The sequence below is a fragment of the Pogoniulus pusillus genome, chromosome 27 (assembly GCF_015220805.1).
Source record: "Pogoniulus pusillus isolate bPogPus1 chromosome 27, bPogPus1.pri, whole genome shotgun sequence".
NCBI lineage: Eukaryota > Metazoa > Chordata > Aves > Piciformes > Lybiidae > Pogoniulus > Pogoniulus pusillus.
In genome coordinates, this window is record NC_087290.1 from 10,111,282 (window position 1) to 10,129,072 (window position 17,791).

Below are 17,791 nucleotides of genomic sequence, written 5' to 3' on the forward strand. Positions count from 1 at the left end.
AAAGGGAGAATTTTGGTACTAGAAGAGAAATACTCCCTGTGAGAATTTCCAGCCTGAGCAAACAGCCCTCATGGGAAAGCAGCAGAACAATTTTTTTCCACGGGAAATTAAAAACATTGGGCTCAAGAAGGGCGACAGCTTGCAGAAGAGATCCAGCTTCAGTTCCTTGAGAGGCACTAAGAGGGACTAAGGTTTTTGTCTTTGACTGGTTATTATATTTTGTTAGGTTATTTACCTTCCCCCTGGGGATGGAACTGCTCACGTTTGAACAAACCAAAGGTGCTTTGAGAAACGCTCCAGGAATCTTGATTTCCAGGGAAGGGAAAAAGAGAAAAGAAGGTTGTGAAAACTAAAAGGTGATAAGAACAATACCTCCAAAATATGCCAGCAGCACTGCTGTCAGCATGACCCTAGCCTGTGCTGTGCAGTATTCAGAGTATTCTGAGGAATGTGATCCAAATGGAAACTTTTTGTTCAAAACCAACTATAACAATTTGTTGCATGCTGGTCAAAGACCAGAGCAAGGTTTTGCTTGTGTTCTTGGGAACAGAATTAAGGCTCCAAATGGAGTCAAGTGCCAAGTAAATTTATTTGCTCAACAACAAATTTGCTAATGCAGAGGAGAGAGAAAGAGAGGAAGAAAAGAAAAGGTTAGTAGTGATAGCTACCACCACAGACCTGTGGTGTCCCAGCAGTGAGGTTCATCTTGTAGTCTGGAGGGGGTGGGGGGAAGCATTCTGCCCAAAGTTGGTCATTTCTCTTCTTTTATTGGGCTGACTTATATATTCATTTTTCTTCTAAGAATTACTTAGCATATTCCAAGAGTTGTTTTGCTTGCCCAGTACCATCACTAGGGGGTCTTTTAAGGAGTCTTAGGTGGTCTTCAGGGGTCTCTGAGCCCCTCTGTCTTCCAGGCCTCAGTTTGGGTGCATGTGCAGGGCTTAGGTAGAATTTCTTAGAGCCACCTCCAGATTCAGTGGACAGAAAGCCTCTGGTCTTGTGGTGTGATTGATGCTGTTGCAATGGTAGTGATGTCAGTTGCTGGTTTTAATTTCCAGCAACGCTGAGATGAGCAGCTGACACAGTCCCCTACACAACTCTGCTTCTGCTTGAGGGCTCTGAAAAACAACGTAAGTATCAATGTTGGTTTTGTGTTCAGTGATCAAACCTGGTAGGCATCGTCAGGTCACACCAATAACAGGAATGCTTCTCACTTGAAGGAACTTTCTAACCTGTGCAAATCCTTTCTCACATTACTTGACCTGGAAAATAATTACAGAATCTCACAGCAGACCTGTGTCTGTGCCACTGAGTAAATCCAGGTCAGGAGGCAACGCTTCACTCTTAGCAAGCTTCCTGCTCTGATTTTAGCCTGTGCGGTCATCCAGGCAGGTGAAGAAGATGGGGATGGAGTGGGGGAGTCTGTAGACACTACCAAGGGCTGACTTGTTTCTACTGCTACTGTGTTGGTCCATGAGCTTGGGTGGGTTTAGTGCAGCAGGAGCAATGGTGGAGGCGGTTCTGAGGGAATGATTCTGCCTGGGAGGAGAGCTGTGCAGGGCAGAGGTGTGTGTGCTGTGCTGTCTGTGGCCTCCATAGTGTGACCAGTTTTCTTAATCTGTGTTCAGACTTGTGTCACAGTAGCACCCTGTGTAAGCTCAAAAGCTTTCCTGGTCCTGACAAAGCCCTGTGAGCTATCTGGGTGCTCACTGGGCACTCATGCATGAACACAGCAGACACTGCACTTTTATGCCTGATGCATCACCGCATGGCTCTGCTGGACGCTAATAGATTCAGCCTGTGGGCAGTCCCATCCCAGAAGAACCCCTTGGGAGATATCTCCCATCAACACACAGGTATTGCATCCCCCATGAAGGGCACATTCCAGCCCAGCTTGCTGCTGGATCTCCTTTTGGTGAAGTACATGAGCTCTCTTTAGCCAGGCTGCTAGAGGGTCCTAACTTCATTTCCCCTCCCCAAGCTCATCCTGTTCTCTCCTTAGCCAGGAGACAGTGTCCACCCTTCCTGGTTTAAGTAGTGTTGGTGGTTTGGCTAATTCCAATTAGCCTCAAATCGGCACAGTAGTGGTTGTATCCTTGCACATACAGATGCCCCTGTTAGTCACCTCTTGCAGTCCTGTGTAATAAACAACCCTTGTCTCAGTGAGGGTTAAACTGTTCCCCCCCACCCCTGTATTAAATGAAATAATTAAGCAGGTGCTTTGCATCATGTAGAGACTAAAGAAAGGCTTTGACACTCATCAGTGAGGCTGTAGCCGTGTTCCTTTGAATGCTGTAACAGGGCTTCATACTACGACATGTTTCATTTTAAACGTGCTGTGACTCCGGGGGAGAGAATGAAACTTGCGAGCAAAACTGAGAGCAGCTGAGGAAGGATCTCGTGTTAACGCAGCTGCCGGTTTGCAAGTGGCGAGCTGGTGGCGGCGAGCAGCTGACGGGAGGGCGGAGATGAGGCTGTGCTCAGAGGCTGTGTGTCAGGTTTCCATGCAGAGCACGTGTGGGTAAGGCGAGCTGCGAGCGCTGCCGCCTGCCCCAGCCGCACGGCCAGCGGGGAGCATGGGGCAGGTGGCTTGGAAGGGTTTCTTTCTGTCACTTTTTGATTACAAGACAGAGAAATACGTGATTGCAAAGAACAAGAAGGTGGGGATCCTCTATCGCGTGGTGCAGCTCACCATCCTGGCTTACCTGGTCGGGTAAGAATCGCCCTTGAATTCCCCCTCCTGCCGCGGCTGGGTTCGCTTGCTGTGCCGTGCTGTGGATTGGCGCAAGGTCCTCTGCATGCAGCGGCAGCTTGCTGAGCCTTGCGATTTAAGTGCAGATAGTTGTGTGTGTTCATGCAGCTGGGGCTTGAGGTGGCTGAGACATTCCATCTGATTTTTCACTTGCTAGGGATCGCTAGGTTCAGCTCTACCTTCCAGGTTAAGGCTGGGTTGAAAATAGATGGAGTGCACCATGGCTTTGCTCTACGTTATCTACACCTCTCTGTGTTTGGTGGGAGTGGAGCCAAGCCTGAATACCTGACACATTGCAAACAATAACATTTATGGCCACGGTTGCTGAGCCCTGGGGCAGACCTGTGTCTGTGTGACACACTCGAGCCTACTCGGGAGGGAAGCAAGCAGAGAGCGGCAGATTGTTAGCTGAGTGGGCTGCAGCAGCCGGGAGTGTGGAGGCTGAGGCAGCGAGAAAGTCAGCTGCCTTGCTTCCAGAGCAGGCTGAGCTGGCATGCCGATAGCTTGAGCACCTCTCGGAGAAGGCCCAGCTCTGCAGCAGGCTGTGTAAGGAGCGCGGCAGTGCTGCCTGCAGCTAGCAGGCTCAGACCCGGGGTTATCCAGCCTGCCTGATCTCTGTGCCATTGCTTCCCGAGTTTCTGAGGCTCTGCAGAATGCGATCCCTAAGTTGCCACCCTCACTGTGCTCCGAGTTCCCTCACCTTTCTCACACTTCCCCTTTTCACTAATTAAATATAGCAGAGTCATTTTTACGTACTGGGTTTATTTTTAGAGGGGTGTACAGTTCCAGAGCCTGCTTTAGGTAGCAGGGCAGAGCTGGGGTCGCAGCAGTCTGGCACGTTTGGGCTGCTAAAGGAGGAATCCTGTAGATAGTGCTGCTGAGGACACATCCTCTGTCCACGAGTGTCAGAGGCTGGCTGGGCCATGCTGGCTATTTTCTTCCTTAGGCAGCTACTGCCTTTGCAGACCTTTGGTACTGTCACCGGTGGTGCTGTGATGGCTCCTTCGTGGCAGGGGGCTCACAGCCTATCCCAGCAGTGACTGGCGTTGGTCTGACCTCTGGCTGCTCCATTACCTATCTTACCTGTGTGGGGGCTGCTCGGAGGCTGTGACCATCAAGCTCCTTGTGGGTAGCTGCTGTTCCTTCCCGATCCGCTGCAGAAGGTGTAAGGGTCTGCTCCGAGCCCTGCTGGGAGAGAGACGCAGCGTTCGTGGGAGAGCAGGGAACTCCTCTGGGCTGGGGAGTGTGTCGCTGCTCGGGTTTGTCCTGGAAGCCTGTGTCAGTGCCGCTCCACCCCAGAGATGGCAGCTCTCCCTCTCTGCTTGCAGCAGTGCACTCCAGGTCAGTGCGCTGCAGAGGGGACCTGTGCCAGCACACACGGCCTGTGTTCCTCCCCAAAACCTGCCCCAGCACCCGTAGCTTCTGCAGGGTCTGTGCAGCTCATTCCCTTGCAGGTGATTTTGGCAGTACTGTGGAGAAGCTGGAGGCTTTTCATTTAACCCAGAGAGCTTTTCACCCACTGACAGGCAGCTCTTGCTGCTTCCACTGGGAAGTAGGGGAAGCCTTTCCCTGGACTACTTAGAAAGGAAGCTGTGTTTTAGGAGTGCCAGTGAGAAGTGTGAAGCTCAGCACAGAGGTCAGGGTGTATCCAGCTGAGAATGTTCCCTACAGATTTCTGCTCATGAGGTCAAGTTCACCTGCTAGAATTGCTTCTCTCCAGCCGTGGTCTGTTGCTGCACTGGTGGCAAGCTGCTAAAATGGGAGTGAGTCAAATATTTGTGAAACCAGCCATGCTCTCCACTGCAACTTGCAAAAGCTTCTGAGTTCTCTGTCCCTCCTTTCCATCGAGGTTGTGAGGCACTGGACAGCAGGCAGGAGTTTTGGGCTTTTACCCTGGGATCAGTTGTTGCACCTTTCCCTGCCTGTAAGTTCTTGGTCCTGACCTCTCCTCCAGTGCTGTAGATAAGCACAGCTTGGATCAGAGGTTTATTCTGAGTGTGCAGCATTAACTGCAGAGGCTTTGGTGTCATGTTTGATTTGCCCTTGGAACAGTGCTTGCCCATGGTGTAAATCTGCTCTGACTCGTTCCCTGACCCCACTTGCTAATGCTGCTGCCTGCTGTGTCTTCACAGGTGGGTGTTTATTGTGAAGAAAAGCTATCAGGATACAGACACATCTCTCCAGAGCTCTGTCATCACCAAGCTGAAAGGGGTGGCCTTCACCAACACCTCGGAGCTGGGGGAAAGGCTGTGGGATGTTGCAGACTACGTCATCCCTCCACAGGTGGGTGTCACCCTGCCACATCACCTCTGATGGTTCAGCTAAAGGCATCTTCCAGCATGGTTGCAAGTGGGAAGGCTGAAGTGATGTATCCAGGTCTTTGCTCGTGGGCTACAAGAAAGCAATGCTGTGTGTTCTCTTAGGTCTTTGCAGCGAGCATCAAAGTAGCCTTGTGCCTCTTGCAAAGGTCCATGATACTTGGCAAGCAGAACCTTGCAAGCAGAAGTTCTGTGGACTTCAGTGGGACTGCTCTGCTGAGCAAAGTGTCTGCTTGCCTCTATTCCTGGGCTCGAGCAGGCGTGCATGGGGCAGCCCAGGGCGAGAGGGAGATGGAAGGAAAGTGTGGTGCAGTTGGTGTGAGGAAGGTTGCTTGACATGTGTCTGGCTCAACCTGCCTTGCTTCTTCCCTGGCTTGGACAAAGCGAGGTGCATAGCTGATGCTGGAGGGGAAGAGATAGCAGCAGACGTTGCCTAACACCAAGCTGGAGGTTGTCCAGCTGTGCTTGCTGGGGGCTGTTTGGGTTTTCTGTGCTAGTGTCCATCATGTGCATGGAAAGCTGTGAGGGCAGACTGGGCCCTTGTCTGCCAAGGAGTAGAAAGCTGTAGATTGAACACTGCTTTCTGTACATGAGAGTAAAACTTCACCTTCCTACTGCTGCAGCCCACGTTTACTCAGTCCTGTGGATTTGTGCTCTGTACAGATTTCAGTACAGAGCCTGAGTGTCAGCCCAGCAGGTGCTGCAGCTTGTGCCTGAAGCTGTGTGGACACTTAGCAGGTGGCTGCTGTGCACAGCCAGGAGCAGAACGCTCAGGCTGGTCGGTGTTATAACTTGTCACCTGTGACTTAAGGCTCTTGTCACCCTGTGTTGGTTTGCTGGGAGGCCTTGTAGTGTGGTGTAGAGTAAATATAGCCAGCTCTGCCTCTGGGCTGTGCAATCAGGCTGCAGCATTGAATTCAGCATTGCTGCAGACTACCTCCAGCAACCACAGTGGTGTTAGACCCTGGGCTCACAGCAGAGCTCAGCCACTTCCGTGGGCTGTGAGTGCAAACAAAGGCATCTCATGAGCTTTTCTGCCCCACGTACTGACTGCTGTTTGTCTGCTCTCGGGACACCTGCCTGCTGCCAGTGCATTAAGTGACTTGCATGCACTAGCTGCTTCATAACTTCACTTCAGAGGAAGAGTCCTGTGCTGTGCTGGTGGCTCTGGATGGGCTGCTCTGTGCTGGAGAGATCTGGGTAGTGGAGCAAGAGACAGTGAGGGCTGGGAGGAGCCCTGCCCCCTCCACAGAGCAGAGACAGCTCTCGTGAGCCTACCAGTGTGGCTGCTGACCAACATGTTCCTCCTGCTGAGGGCAGGTGTACCTGTGTCCCACAGTGCTGGTGGGCTGTGGAGTCAGCCCACACCACACAAATCCCAGTGAAGGAGGGAGAGCAAGCCCCTGAGCTTTGTGTGGCAGGTGGAAACTGGAGATCTCTGTTTCGTCTGTGCAACAGGCAGGGCTGTGTGTCAGGGGTTAGAGACACTCTGGGTAAACAGTGGGCACTCAGCTCACTGAGATTCATCACTGAGGGCTGAGAATGCCCTTGGACAGGGTGAACTAGTGGCACTTTGAGGTTAGGTTTAGTTTAGAGCAGGGAATCACTGAATCTTTCACTTGTAGCTTTCCTGGGCTTGTTCTCTGACAGGCTTGCAGAAAGGTCTTGTTCCCACTGTGGTTCGGGTGGGGCCAGGGGTGGAGAATTTGCTGCTGATAAGCTCTGTTATCAGCAGGTGCTCACCCATGCCAGCAGCCAGTGTTGCACGTGGCACACTTCACACACTGTCTGCTCAGGGCTGCCCTGAGCCCTCACCAGGCCATGGGCTGGCTCTAGTGATCTACATCCCCTCGGTGTGACAAGAGTCAGGCTCCCTGGTGCCGAGGGCTGTCAGGAAACAACTGCAGCATCTGCAGCTGCTGCCTGGTGCTGCCCTTCTCCCCTTTCCCTGTGCTTGGTGTGGAGCAGAAATGGTAGAAGCTCCTGGTTTATTTCAGCCTTCTTTTCACTCCCGAGTGGTGAACCAGCCTCCGCCTGCAGTGCCTGGTAAGCTGCTTTCTCTGCCCTCTCACCAGCTGTACCTTCAGGCTTCTTTTCCCTGTGTTCTCCTTTGGTGGTTGATTGGTAAGGGGAAGAGTCACAATTTTACCTTTCTGCTGAGTGTGGGGAGGGGAGCAAAGAGAGGCTGTAAATGGGCAAGAAAGGGAAGGCTCCAGAAGGGACATGCACATTGTGGCTTAGCCTGAACACAGAGGGAATGCTACACTGCCAGAAATAAGGATGTTAGGTATGAAAGTGCTGTCAAGTCTCTCTGTGCATGTCTCAGGGAGTCCTCCCAGTGGCTTGGTAAAGGGATCTGTGTTCTCTCTGCTGCTATGCTGCAGGTGTTGTGTTTTGCTTTGTCAGATGTCCACAGTGTTGTACTAAATCTTTCTCTGCGCTGTGCCCTGCTGCTTGCTCCCTGAGCTCAGGCTCCTGACAGCACAGCTAGGGCAGCCAGGCTGACCTTGGCTAGGAACAAACACCCACAGCTCTGCAGTGGGATGGGGCCTTGGATCCATGAGCAGGTACCAACCATGTCCTTATGGAAACAAGGGCAAGTGCTTGCTGAGCAGCCAGCAAGGCCAGGCTCAGCAGTGCTGCTTACCAGACTAACTGTCTCAGAGCCCCTTGTGCCACAGAGACCTGCCAGTCTCAGCCAAGCAAATACACAAAGGGTTCTGTTATACCTGAGCCCGAGGAGCAACAGGGGAGAGAGAGATGGTAACTGTTCTGCAGAGAGCTGCATCCTCCTTCTGACAGTTACCCTGAGAGTAAAACACATTTTCTAACTCCTTCTGCCTCACTTTGTTCATTCCAGGGTGAAAATGTCTTCTTTGTCATGACGAATCTGATTGTGACCCCAAACCAGAGGCAAGCCACGTGTCCTGAGGTAGGAAGAACTGAGCCCCTTGGCTCCCAGACCCCTACAAAACTGGGGGTAAGAACTGACAAAGGACTCCTGGGAAGCAAGGAATGCAGGAAGAAGAAAAAGCAAACGGTTTTTCTGTAGTGTAATATCCCTGCTGGGGAAATGGGACTGGTTACTGCACACCTGGGAGGTTCAGCTCTCTTAATTTCCAGACCGTCTTCAGTTCAAGCTGTTGGACATCTGCCCAGCTAGAGATGAGACCAGGGTCAGAACAGGCCGTGGGAAAACAGCCGTGAGGTGACTCGGTCTAGTTATGGGCAGAGGAGACTTCCAGAGTCCCATTCCGGGAAGGGTTTTCCTTGCCTTCGGGGTGTGGGAGGGTGCTTAGTACCTCCCAGAATCTGCCTGTGGGGCCAGAGCTCTGAGGTGGTTTTGTGTCGTGTTCAGATGCCCCCTGTGGAGATGTGTTTCAGAGTGGGATGGAGCCTGGGGTGGAGGGTGCTGGCCATGCTGGGAGTGTTGTCCTTGGGCAGCAGGGGTGAACTTTGTGTGTCAGAGGCAGAGGGGCAGCCCGGGCCCAGAGCACAGTTCGCTTCTCCAGGACATGGCTGTCCTCTAGCGGCTGCACTGGCCTGGGGGACAGGGAGAGGGGTCACAGCTCAGAGAGCTTGAAGCTTAAATCTAAGGCAGGCTTATCTCTTCAGGTGCAGCACTGTGGCCTCCTGCTTGGCTTTGGTGGGTGCTAGATGATGTCTGAGTGCCTTTCCACAGCCTTTCCAGACTGAGCAGAGCTCCAGAGCAGGATGCTCTGCCGTGACCCATGGTGTGCTGGTGCTGTTACACACGACCTGCACTTACCACTTCAGCCACACGTTTGCAGTGCTCACCACCCTACATGGGATTCACCTCACATCAGCAGCACTTTCTTACCCCTCTGAGTCTTTTGTTCTGTCACAGGTCTCACTTCTGTCCTTTTCCACCTCACAGAGTGACAATATTCCTGATGCCCTGTGTCAGCAGGACGAGGACTGCCCGGCCGGGGAAGCGGTGGTGGCTGGCAACGGTAAGGGAAGGGTTCCTCTTTCTCTCCTGTGCCCGCTGGAGGCAGCAGCCTGCTTACAACCCCAAGGTCTATGATTACAGAGGGACAAGGACAGTTCTTTTGTATACCATCTTCTATTAAGATTTCTGCCTTGCTTCAGCTCTGTGGTGGCTGGGCCAGAGCACCCTGGGGCTGCTGAGAGCAACAAGAGTGGTTGTTCCAGGAGGGGGGCTCGGGGTGGCAGTGAAAAGCACCTGTTTTTTCTGTGCCCTGCAGGCAAGGAGAGGAGGTGGCTGCTCTCTGTGACCTTTTCTGTGATGTCTGTGCTGCAGGGGTTAAGACTGGCCGTTGTTTGAAAGACAGGGACAGTATCAGAGGGACTTGTGAGATACTAGCCTGGTGCCCAGTGGAGAAAAGATCCAAGCCCAAGTACGTGGCCATCCTATGCTCTCTCCATGCTTGTGTGTCACTCAGGGCAGTTCCTGGTTTCCCTCTGCTTGGACACTTACTTGAATGTTGGCTCAAGTGCAGGAGGAGGCTCTGCATGGCCTCTTGCTTGGCTCACTGGCTCTGCTCCCCCCTGCTTATCTCACTGGCTCTGCTCCCCCCTGGGTTGCTCTCTAGCTGTCCCAGGGATGTGTTCAGCTCTCAGGGCTTCCTCAGCCCATGTGCTCCTCACCAACTCCTTGCTGGCAGTGTGGGGGGATGCAGCATGGCTGGTCAAGCACTATGAGATGAAACCTCACTGATTCTAAAGCAGTAATTCAGGTGTTGGCAGGTGGACAGGGTACAGAGCAGTGCAGCTCACCAGGCCTTCTCTTCCAGGACACCACTGCTTGCCAGCGCAGAGAACTTCACTGTCTACATCAAGAACTCCATCCGCTTCCCCAAGTTTAAGTTCTCCAAGTGAGTGCAGGTGTTCAGTGCCCCCCCTGCCCTCTCTGCCACGCAGCCAATACCCCAAGTTTGCTCCACTGTCCTTCTCCTGCCTGAAGGGTGAGGTGGGGAGGTGAACATTACTACTTCTGAAGTGTAAAGGGAGGCCTTTGGCTGCAGGGAGCTTCTCAGAAAGGAGCTGGATTTAGTCTGTCTTTTCCCAGAGGAGCTCTGCGATGACTCCTTACAGCATGGGATGCACCAGAGTTCCTGAGCCACGTGGACCTGCCCACCAGCCAGTGCATAGGTTGCTAAGCAGTTTCTGCTCCCAAATACTCCTCCTCTTCCATAAAAATGAAAGTGCCTGGACAAGGCTGGGAAGGAGCAGATATTCTAATATCTGCTTGCATTTGCTGCTGCAGCTCTGGCTTCAATGTGAGCAGTGTAGAAAGAAGCACAGAAAGCCAGGCTCAGACAGGCATTTCTATCATCTTTATTTTCTTTATCACAGACAAAAAACACTTGGCCCTGGACCACTGTGGCAACCTGCTCCATTCAAGTCCTTCCTTGAGCTGCCTAGTCCCTGGCTGGCCTGGAGGTCACTTGTGTGGGCTGCCCCTGGGCCAGCAGTGGAGGGGCTCACTGGGTGATGAGGCTGGCGGCAGGCTGCCATTTCTGCTGTGCACAGAGGGTGTTGGAGAAGCCTCTGCAGCTATGGTGGTGTCGACTCTGTAGAGAAGCAAAGAGGGAGACAAAGTGTATTTCTTCTTCCCCTCCATGCAGGGTGAATGTGCTGGCAACCACCAACGAGTCCTACCTGAAGAGCTGCCGCTACAGCACAGAGCATCCCTACTGCCCCATCTTCCTCCTGGGCAACATCGTCCGCTGGGCTGGCAGCGACTTCCAGGAAATGGCCTTGGAGGTAGGAGTGCCCTTGGCCTTGTGTGGCTTCCCAGCTGGTTGTGCTGGTGACTACCCAGGGGACTGCCTCGTGTCTGGGGTGCAGTGGAGAGATGTTGATGTTTAAAGTCAAGCCAGTCCCATTTACCCTGTCCCCAGGGAACAGGAGGCAGGGCAGTGTGGGTCCTCTGAAAGAGAAGGTCAAGTCAGTTCTCTGCTGTTTGGGGCTGCCCAAACAGCTGCTCTGCCAGCAGGGTTTCTTTGTTTAATCTCAACATTACTACATCACCTGTTTAAATCCAGAACTCTGGAAGGTCAGTGGGGCTCTCCTGGTCAGAGGAGAGGGAGGCAAGGGAGGCTTCCCCTGTAGGAAATGGATGCATTTCTGCATGGAATCCTGGGGCTGCAGCACCAAACAAGCTGTGACCCAGTGCATGCAGCCCGAGGGAAAGATGGAACCAGTCTGAGACATCCCAGGAAGCACAGATAAGAGTGTGGGCTTTGTGCTGGCTTCTGCACTTGTGAAATCTCATCCCTGCATAAAAGACCCTCTTCTCTGCTGAAGTGTGCTACAGCCACTGAAATTAATGAGATCAGTGTCTTGGGATGAGAAACCTCTTTGGATGCCAGTGGAGGGAAAGTTGGGGTTGTGGAATGTGAGCAATGTCACAAGCATGAAGTTCAGCCATCTAGAAATGCATGTGCTTGGGTCTGTGCCCAGAGGTGCAGCCGTTCTTGTCCCTGGGGAAAACTTGCCCAAGGAGCTGGCAAATCTGAAGACTCTTTAATTGAACTGAGCTTACAAAACTCACCCTGTCTCTCTCTTTTGTTAAGGGTGGTGTGATAGGAATTCAGATTGAGTGGAACTGTGATCTTGATAAAGCCCCTTCTGAATGTAATCCTCACTATTCTTTTAGCCGGCTGGATAACAGGTTCTCAGAAAAGTCCATCTCTTCTGGGTACAACTTCAGGTAAGCCAAGAGGAGAATCTGGTGGCATTGCTGCAGCTGGGCTGAGCTGGTTAGACTCAAAATGTTCGTGGAGATTGGCAGTGACCCAACCTTGGAAGCATCCAAAGCCAGGTTAGATGTGGCCTCGAGCAACCTGGTCTGGTAGGAGGTGTCTCTGCCCGTGGCAGGGGTTTGGAAGTAGATGATCTCTAAGGTCCCTTCCAACCCAAACCGTTCTGTGGTTCTGTGAAGTACCAGACCTTGCCAAGCACTGCCGCAGCCAAGCACACCAGGAGGGAGTCATGTTCATGACAAGCTAGAGCTGTTTTTGGTAGGGGGGGAGATCTGTTTGAAGAGATAGGTGAATTCAAGTGGGTTCCTGGGCAGATGTCAGAGTTAAAATCAGTGTTGTTGTGTTCCAGGTTTGCCAAATATTACCGTGATGCTGAGGGGGTCGACTACAGGACACTCATTAAAGCATATGGAATCCGCTTTGATGTGATGGTGAATGGCAAGGTGAGGTCCCAGGCCAGAATGTTTCAGAGCCTGGAGAGAAGACAGGTGGGTGACATTCCCAGTGGGAGGAAGCTCTGGGATGAGAAGAGTCTCTCTGGCTTGTGTGGGAAAGGGCTTTTGCCATTCATTCCTGTGGAGCTAACCCATCCTGAGAGAGGAGATGACCTGGAGTGCAGATGGGTCTGCATCTCTTCTACTTAAAAGCACAGTCATGTAAAGTCTGACAGGAGTAAACACACCTCAGATCTCATTTTCCATGTGTATGTGCTGCAGAGAAAGGGTTAATCCAGGGGTGATGAAGGGTCTGAAATGCAGCCATGGGCAGTTGAGTCTGAGACACACACAGACCTTTAGCCTCCATGAGTGTTCACTGTGAATCTGCTGTGGTTGTGGCTGCTGATTGCTAACGGAACACACCCTCAGGCACTAGGAGCTTCCCCTGGTAACCACTCCCTTAAGCTTGGGTTGTTCCTTCTCTGAACACTTCATGACCTTTTTTCTCTCAGGCAGGGAAGTTTAACATCATCCCCACCATTATCAACATCGGCTCGGGGCTGGCTCTCATGGGAGCGGTAAGCGAATGTGTTTAATTCAAGTGACACCCTGGTATCCAAATCCTCACCCAGCTGTTAGGAGGGTAGAGATGGGGGTGGTTCAGATCAGCTCCAGCAGAGCTTGTGCTGCTCTGACTGCTCAGTCAGGTGGGTGTCTGTGTCCTGGCTTAAAGGCATTTGTCAGTGTGCTCCTAAAACACTCCTGAATTGCTTGAGATAGAAAACAAAGTACAGCTCCTGCACCTTGCTCTAATGCTTATTGCTAATCAGAGTAGAAGTCTTCTACTATAAAGATAAAGCACAAGTTCTTTCTCTTTGCAGGGAGCTTTCTTTTGTGACCTGGTGCTGCTGTACCTGAGTAAAAAGAGTAATTTCTATCGAGGCAAGAAGTACGAGGAAGTGAGGTAAGGGAGCTTGGCTTTTGTGTTCAAATGCAGTGGCTTTATTGCTGTGACTAACAGAAACAGGAGATGTGGGAACACAGCAAACATTAATGGCAAACAAAGGCCAGTTCCAGGATTTTTTTTCTCCAAATGAGCATAGCCAAGTTACCCTCTCCCTCCATAATTCCTTGCAGCTGTTAACTGGGGAGCAAAGGAAGCTGCTGTGTTATGACTGAGCTAGAAATGGCCTCACACTGAAGGCTTCCATTGACTGAGGATGGAACTGGGGCAGCTTGAGAGCCTCATGAATTTGAGAGCTGGGGGTTTAGCTCTACAGAGGGTGATGGCTGTTGTGGTATGGGGTGACAGACCTGGCTGGGAACCTCTTGCCCACATTGCCTGCTGAAAAAGAAATAGCCTGCTTGTCTTCTCTGTCACTGTGCTTGCTCCCTCAGGTCCAGTACCAGCAAATCGTTATCCAGCCCCACACTGAATGGTAACCAGAGCCCGGAGCAGCTCGGAGGGCTCTAGGCATGGCAGCTGGTCTGCCAGCTCAACTCATGATCCAGGAAAACCACGCAGGTGGGAAATCACACCAGGACTGGGAGGTGGAGGTACCCCAGATCAGATCTACTGTCTACTATTGGGATTTCCAGAGGAAAAAAGGCCCTTAAGGAATGCCCTTCTTTCCCTGAGATGTCCTCTGGTGCCCTGAGCTTGCAAGAGCATGTCCTGGCTATGGATTTATTGAAGGAAAAAGAAGGCACCAAGTGACTGGTTTGATAGCTGTGGATAGATGTGTCTGTACCTGCATTACCCTGTGGCTATGCTTTGCTTCCACATGTGGGAGAACAGTGATGTGAACACTGCTGCCACTCTGAGGGCTGAGATTCAACCTGTCTCCTGCTCTGCTGGCTTATGGCCACCACCTCCAGCTCTTGTGTTCCATGCAGAAAGATGTCAAGCAGCAGGACTGCTCTTGTCAGGAAGTGTGATGAAATGCACCATTTCAGCAGCTCTTGGAGCCTGGGGGAGAGGCTGCTTGTCCTACAAAGCCTGAGCTGGGCCTGTGTCACAGTGGGGGCAATCACTCCTGTTGCAGTGTGTGTGTAACTGTTAGAGCTAGCAGCAGTGCTCCTCCAGGAACAGCAGAAGATGGTCCTGGCACATCTCTGAATGGAGAAGCACTTGAGCCACGTGTGGATCTCAGCTGCCTCACCTGCCACCCACCACCTCCACGAGTAGTTGGGCCAGAGGTTCAGCATTTCAAAGCACAGAACAGGTAACAGCAGGCAGAGAGTTCCAAAGCAAGGCAGGGACAGATGTTTGCATGACTGGCAGAGGGGAAAGGGACTTAGTCCGGCACTGGGAGGATCTGCACAGGAGTGGTCTTAAGCTCTCCCTCCTTTCCTCAGTGCCTGGTTTCATTTGCTTGTTGTCCTTTCTGTGTCATTGCTTATGGTAGGAAGAGATCTGGATGGGAGACTAAATGCTTCTGTTGGTTTTCATAGTACCCTGAATTGTACTGCAGACTGAAAAGGGTGAAACAGACTTTGCCAGTTCTTCCAAATAGCCCAACAGGAGGGTTATGTACGACAGATGTCTGCCACTTCAGCACTCAGATAACTTCCAAAGAACAGGAGTGCTTCTCAGAAGAGAAAGTAGTTTCACTGTTGCCTATTTTGTAAATGTATGCTCATGTGGGGCTATAACTTACCTCTGAAAAGCACTCATAAAGTTCTCAGTTGCTGGAGCTGATGGGAACTGACTCACCAGTTCCTGAAGACAGTAGGTGAATATTCCTGCCTCATTTAGAGCTTCCCTACCCTGGCTTAGTACCAGCTGCTCAGTGTTCTGTAAATTCTGCCATGTAGCCACCCATCAGAGTCACCATGACAAAGAGGCACACTCTGTGCACACTCTGAACATCAAGATTTAAAGGACTCCTGCTGTAGCATACACACACACTGCCAGGACAGCAGTGGAGGAGTTGGCATGGGAGAGTTGCTGTGCTAGTGTTACACAAATGAAAAAACAAGCTGCACTCACCTCTGCCTTCACTCCTTTAAGGTGGTTATGCTCAGGCACAGGCTGATCCTAAATTAAATCATCTTTGTTGGTAGTAGCAAACCCCAAAGCCATGGCCAACAGCAAACCCCACCCACTCCAGTCCACTCCTGCTTCTGTTCAGAGGCAAGAAATTGAGTCAAACACTCGTCTAGAAACCAGAATAATTGAGGGCAAGCCATAGAATTCTGCTGCTATAATCACATCCAAAGCTGCCTCTCATGCCAGAAGTCTCTCCTGGAAGCAAACAGAAGTTGAGGTGTGTGGATACTTAACAGGCTGCGCTGGCCAGGCCCGCTGGAATTGTGTGGCCCATAGAACAGCAGAGGCTTTAGACTGTCAGAGCTTAGTTCTCTTGGAGTGGTTTCTAGATGGTGGAACACAGAGTGAGCCACTCCCGTGCACCATCAGGCTAAGGCACAACTCATGGAGACCAAGAGGCTTATCACAACATGTAAAGCTGACCAGTGTTTCAGCTTGACAAAACACCAATTTGTTAGGTGACCAAAGCAACTTCTAAATTTAAGTCTTTGAGGGCTTCAGGCCCCCCAAGACCCTGGACTATTTCCCTTCTTTAATACAATTACTTCCCTGTTTAACACAATTGCCACAGCCACTGCTATTGATAAAACATAGCCATGTTCCTTCTCAGCAGTCTTTGATTTTTGTTTTCTCTTTGTATTTAATGTACAGCAATAAAATCTGTCACTTTGGGGCAAGACCCTCCTGTACAGCATGGTTTTTAGGTTGCACACCTTCTCATCTCTGTGACATGTGCTGAACAAGTCAACACTGAGTTTGTACAAGAAGGTCTATAGCAGAGCTATTGCCTGTATGGTGGGGGAGCAGATTTTGCTTTCTCTTCCTGCAAGGGACATACAGAACTACACTGCTCAGTAACAGATGCTGACAGACTCATGAGTGTGATCAGTACAGACTGAGTTGGCAGGTAATAAGATGCTGCACTTGGTTGTCTATGTTTCATGGTACACAACAGTGCTAAAAAGGAGCAAAGTGCTTTGTGGGAGCATCATTTAGTGACCTTTGTGCCAGTGAAAAGCACCCCTGATACTGTTACTTACTGACAGCATGTACGTACAGCAGCTGTGGAAACATTTGCACTAGCAACTCAGTGACATTTCTGTATCCAACCTTTAACGTACACTTAATTACATTCTACTGTGCAGCATTTCCTTGTATCAGTGGATTATTTTGAAGAACACTGTGTTACACACTGCTTTCATCAGTATTTGTGTGTGGGGACAAGCAGCAAACAGAGAGGATTGTAGCTGGAGTCTTATCCAAAACAAAGGATATGAGGGGCTGCAATAACCCAAACCCACAACTGTTCCCACCACTGGGAACAAAAGTTATTAGCTACCAAACAAATATTCCTGGGAGGCATCCATGTGGTGCTTCACATTCAGTTTAATTAGAACAGTGCTACTGAGTCATTTGTAATTGGACATAATTTACCAATGGTATTAACAATACAAGCAATGAACAGGGATTTAAAGGTAAAGCTGGCCTAGTTGTGTAGATGACTTTTGGCAACAGTCCTGCTTCATTAAAAATCACTGCAGCTAATGTGGCTCCTACTTGGTTTAGTAGACATGAACCATGCCGTACAGGAAAGTCCAGAACAGGACATATGTGAAAAGCCCTCCTATGAGCCCTCCCGTGAAAAGTGGCCTTCGGGATTTAAAGTACTTGTTCCATCGCCGTCCGGCTTTTAACACCAAGAGCACGGAGAGGAGGACGGATGCCAGAAAGTAGAAGATGAAGCCGTGCAGGCCAGTCAGGCCGAGGATGCCTGCCGTGGCGCCCGACAGGGCCGAGACCGACGTCCTGCAGTAGTCCAGGATGGCAGCGTTCCCCCGCACCGCCGCTTCGCTGATGAACTGCGGCCCCTCCCGCTTGGCCACCACCGCGGCCATGGCTCCCCGCCGCGCTCGGGAACCTCCTCTCTCCTAACGAGACTGGGTGGAAGGAAACAGACGCTCTAGGGGCTGAAGGGGCAGACCGGCCCGGCGCTGCCCCGCTCCGCGCTGAAGCGGCGCCTCCCGGGGAGCGTCGACCGGGCCCCACAGAGCCAGCGAGCCCACTCAAAGCCAGGGTTCCGCTCCGGGGCGCAGCAGGAACTCAGCGGCCTCCAGCGCCCGCGCAAAGGCCCCTCCCGGCACCGCCCGCCCGTCCGCCTGCCGCGGGGCCCTCCCGCCTTCCCCCAGCCCGTACCTCTCATCCACGGCGGCAAGCTGTTCCAAGGAACCCGCGGGCGGCCCCCACCGTCACGCCTGACACCCTGCCAAGGAACACCACGCACTGCCCGTCACGGCGGGAGCCGAGGCCGCCGCACCTCCCCGCCGGGCCCAACCTACCGCCAGAGCGGAGCCTTTCGCCGCCCCGCCGGAAGCGCCTGTCAGGCATCTTGGGCGCCAGGAACGCCGGGAAAGGGACCTGGCTCCCGGCACCCTCTGCGCCGCCGCGGCGGGGCGGCAGCGGATTGGCTGGCGGGGCGGGAG

General features: G+C 52.0%; 2 protein-coding genes and 1 long non-coding RNA gene across 9 annotated transcripts in view; 1 reads left to right on the forward strand and 2 right to left on the reverse strand.

Annotated features, from left to right (window-relative positions):
* The window catches only part of P2RX5 (purinergic receptor P2X 5), a 28,544-nt gene extending 12,554 nt beyond the window's left edge, over positions 1-15,990 (forward strand). For 3 of the 6 annotated variants that reach the window (XM_064166565.1, XM_064166566.1, XM_064166567.1), the window contains 11 exons: positions 4,885-5,035; positions 7,931-8,050; positions 8,969-9,044; positions 9,356-9,452; positions 9,849-9,929; positions 10,683-10,821; positions 11,634-11,770; positions 12,172-12,265; positions 12,772-12,837; positions 13,141-13,223; positions 13,658-15,990. In XM_064166565.1, the coding sequence (XP_064022635.1) occupies positions 4,885-5,035; positions 7,931-8,050; positions 8,969-9,044; positions 9,356-9,452; positions 9,849-9,929; positions 10,683-10,821; positions 11,634-11,770; positions 12,172-12,265; positions 12,772-12,837; positions 13,141-13,223; positions 13,658-13,733 (1,120 nt within the window). In that variant the 3' untranslated portion in view covers positions 13,734-15,990. Of the gene's footprint in view, positions 1-2,576; positions 2,714-4,884; positions 5,036-7,930; positions 8,051-8,968; positions 9,045-9,355; positions 9,453-9,848; positions 9,930-10,682; positions 10,822-11,633; positions 11,771-12,171; positions 12,266-12,771; positions 12,838-13,140; positions 13,224-13,657 lie in introns of those variants that run through there. The other 3 variants (XM_064166562.1, XM_064166563.1, XM_064166564.1) reach the window with 3 other exon arrangements.
* On the reverse strand, positions 331-2,797 carry LOC135187660 (uncharacterized). Of its 2 annotated transcripts, none has more exons than XR_010307401.1 (2): positions 2,706-2,797; positions 331-1,118 (listed from the first exon to the last, which is right to left on the reverse strand). It is a non-coding gene; the product is annotated as an uncharacterized LOC135187660 (long non-coding RNA). The 2 variants fall into 2 exon arrangements; XR_010307400.1 differs by lacking the exon at positions 2,706-2,797 and adding an exon at positions 1,233-2,368.
* A 687-nt stretch (positions 15,991-16,677) lies between the features above and the next one.
* On the reverse strand, positions 16,678-17,753 carry EMC6 (ER membrane protein complex subunit 6). Its single transcript, XM_064166568.1, has 3 exons — positions 17,648-17,753; positions 17,505-17,571; positions 16,678-17,248 (listed from the first exon to the last, which is right to left on the reverse strand). Exon 3 carries the CDS (start codon positions 17,204-17,206, stop codon positions 16,874-16,876), a length of 333 nt encoding a protein of 110 aa, XP_064022638.1. The 5' UTR covers positions 17,207-17,248; positions 17,505-17,571; positions 17,648-17,753; the 3' UTR covers positions 16,678-16,873.
* Positions 17,754-17,791: the final 38 nt, after the last annotated feature.

Excerpts from the sequence above, each read along its gene's own strand:
- EMC6 (XM_064166568.1), bottom strand. The coding sequence starts at position 17,206 with ATGGCCGCGGTGGTGGCCAAGCGGGAGGGGCCGCAGTTCATCAGCGAA.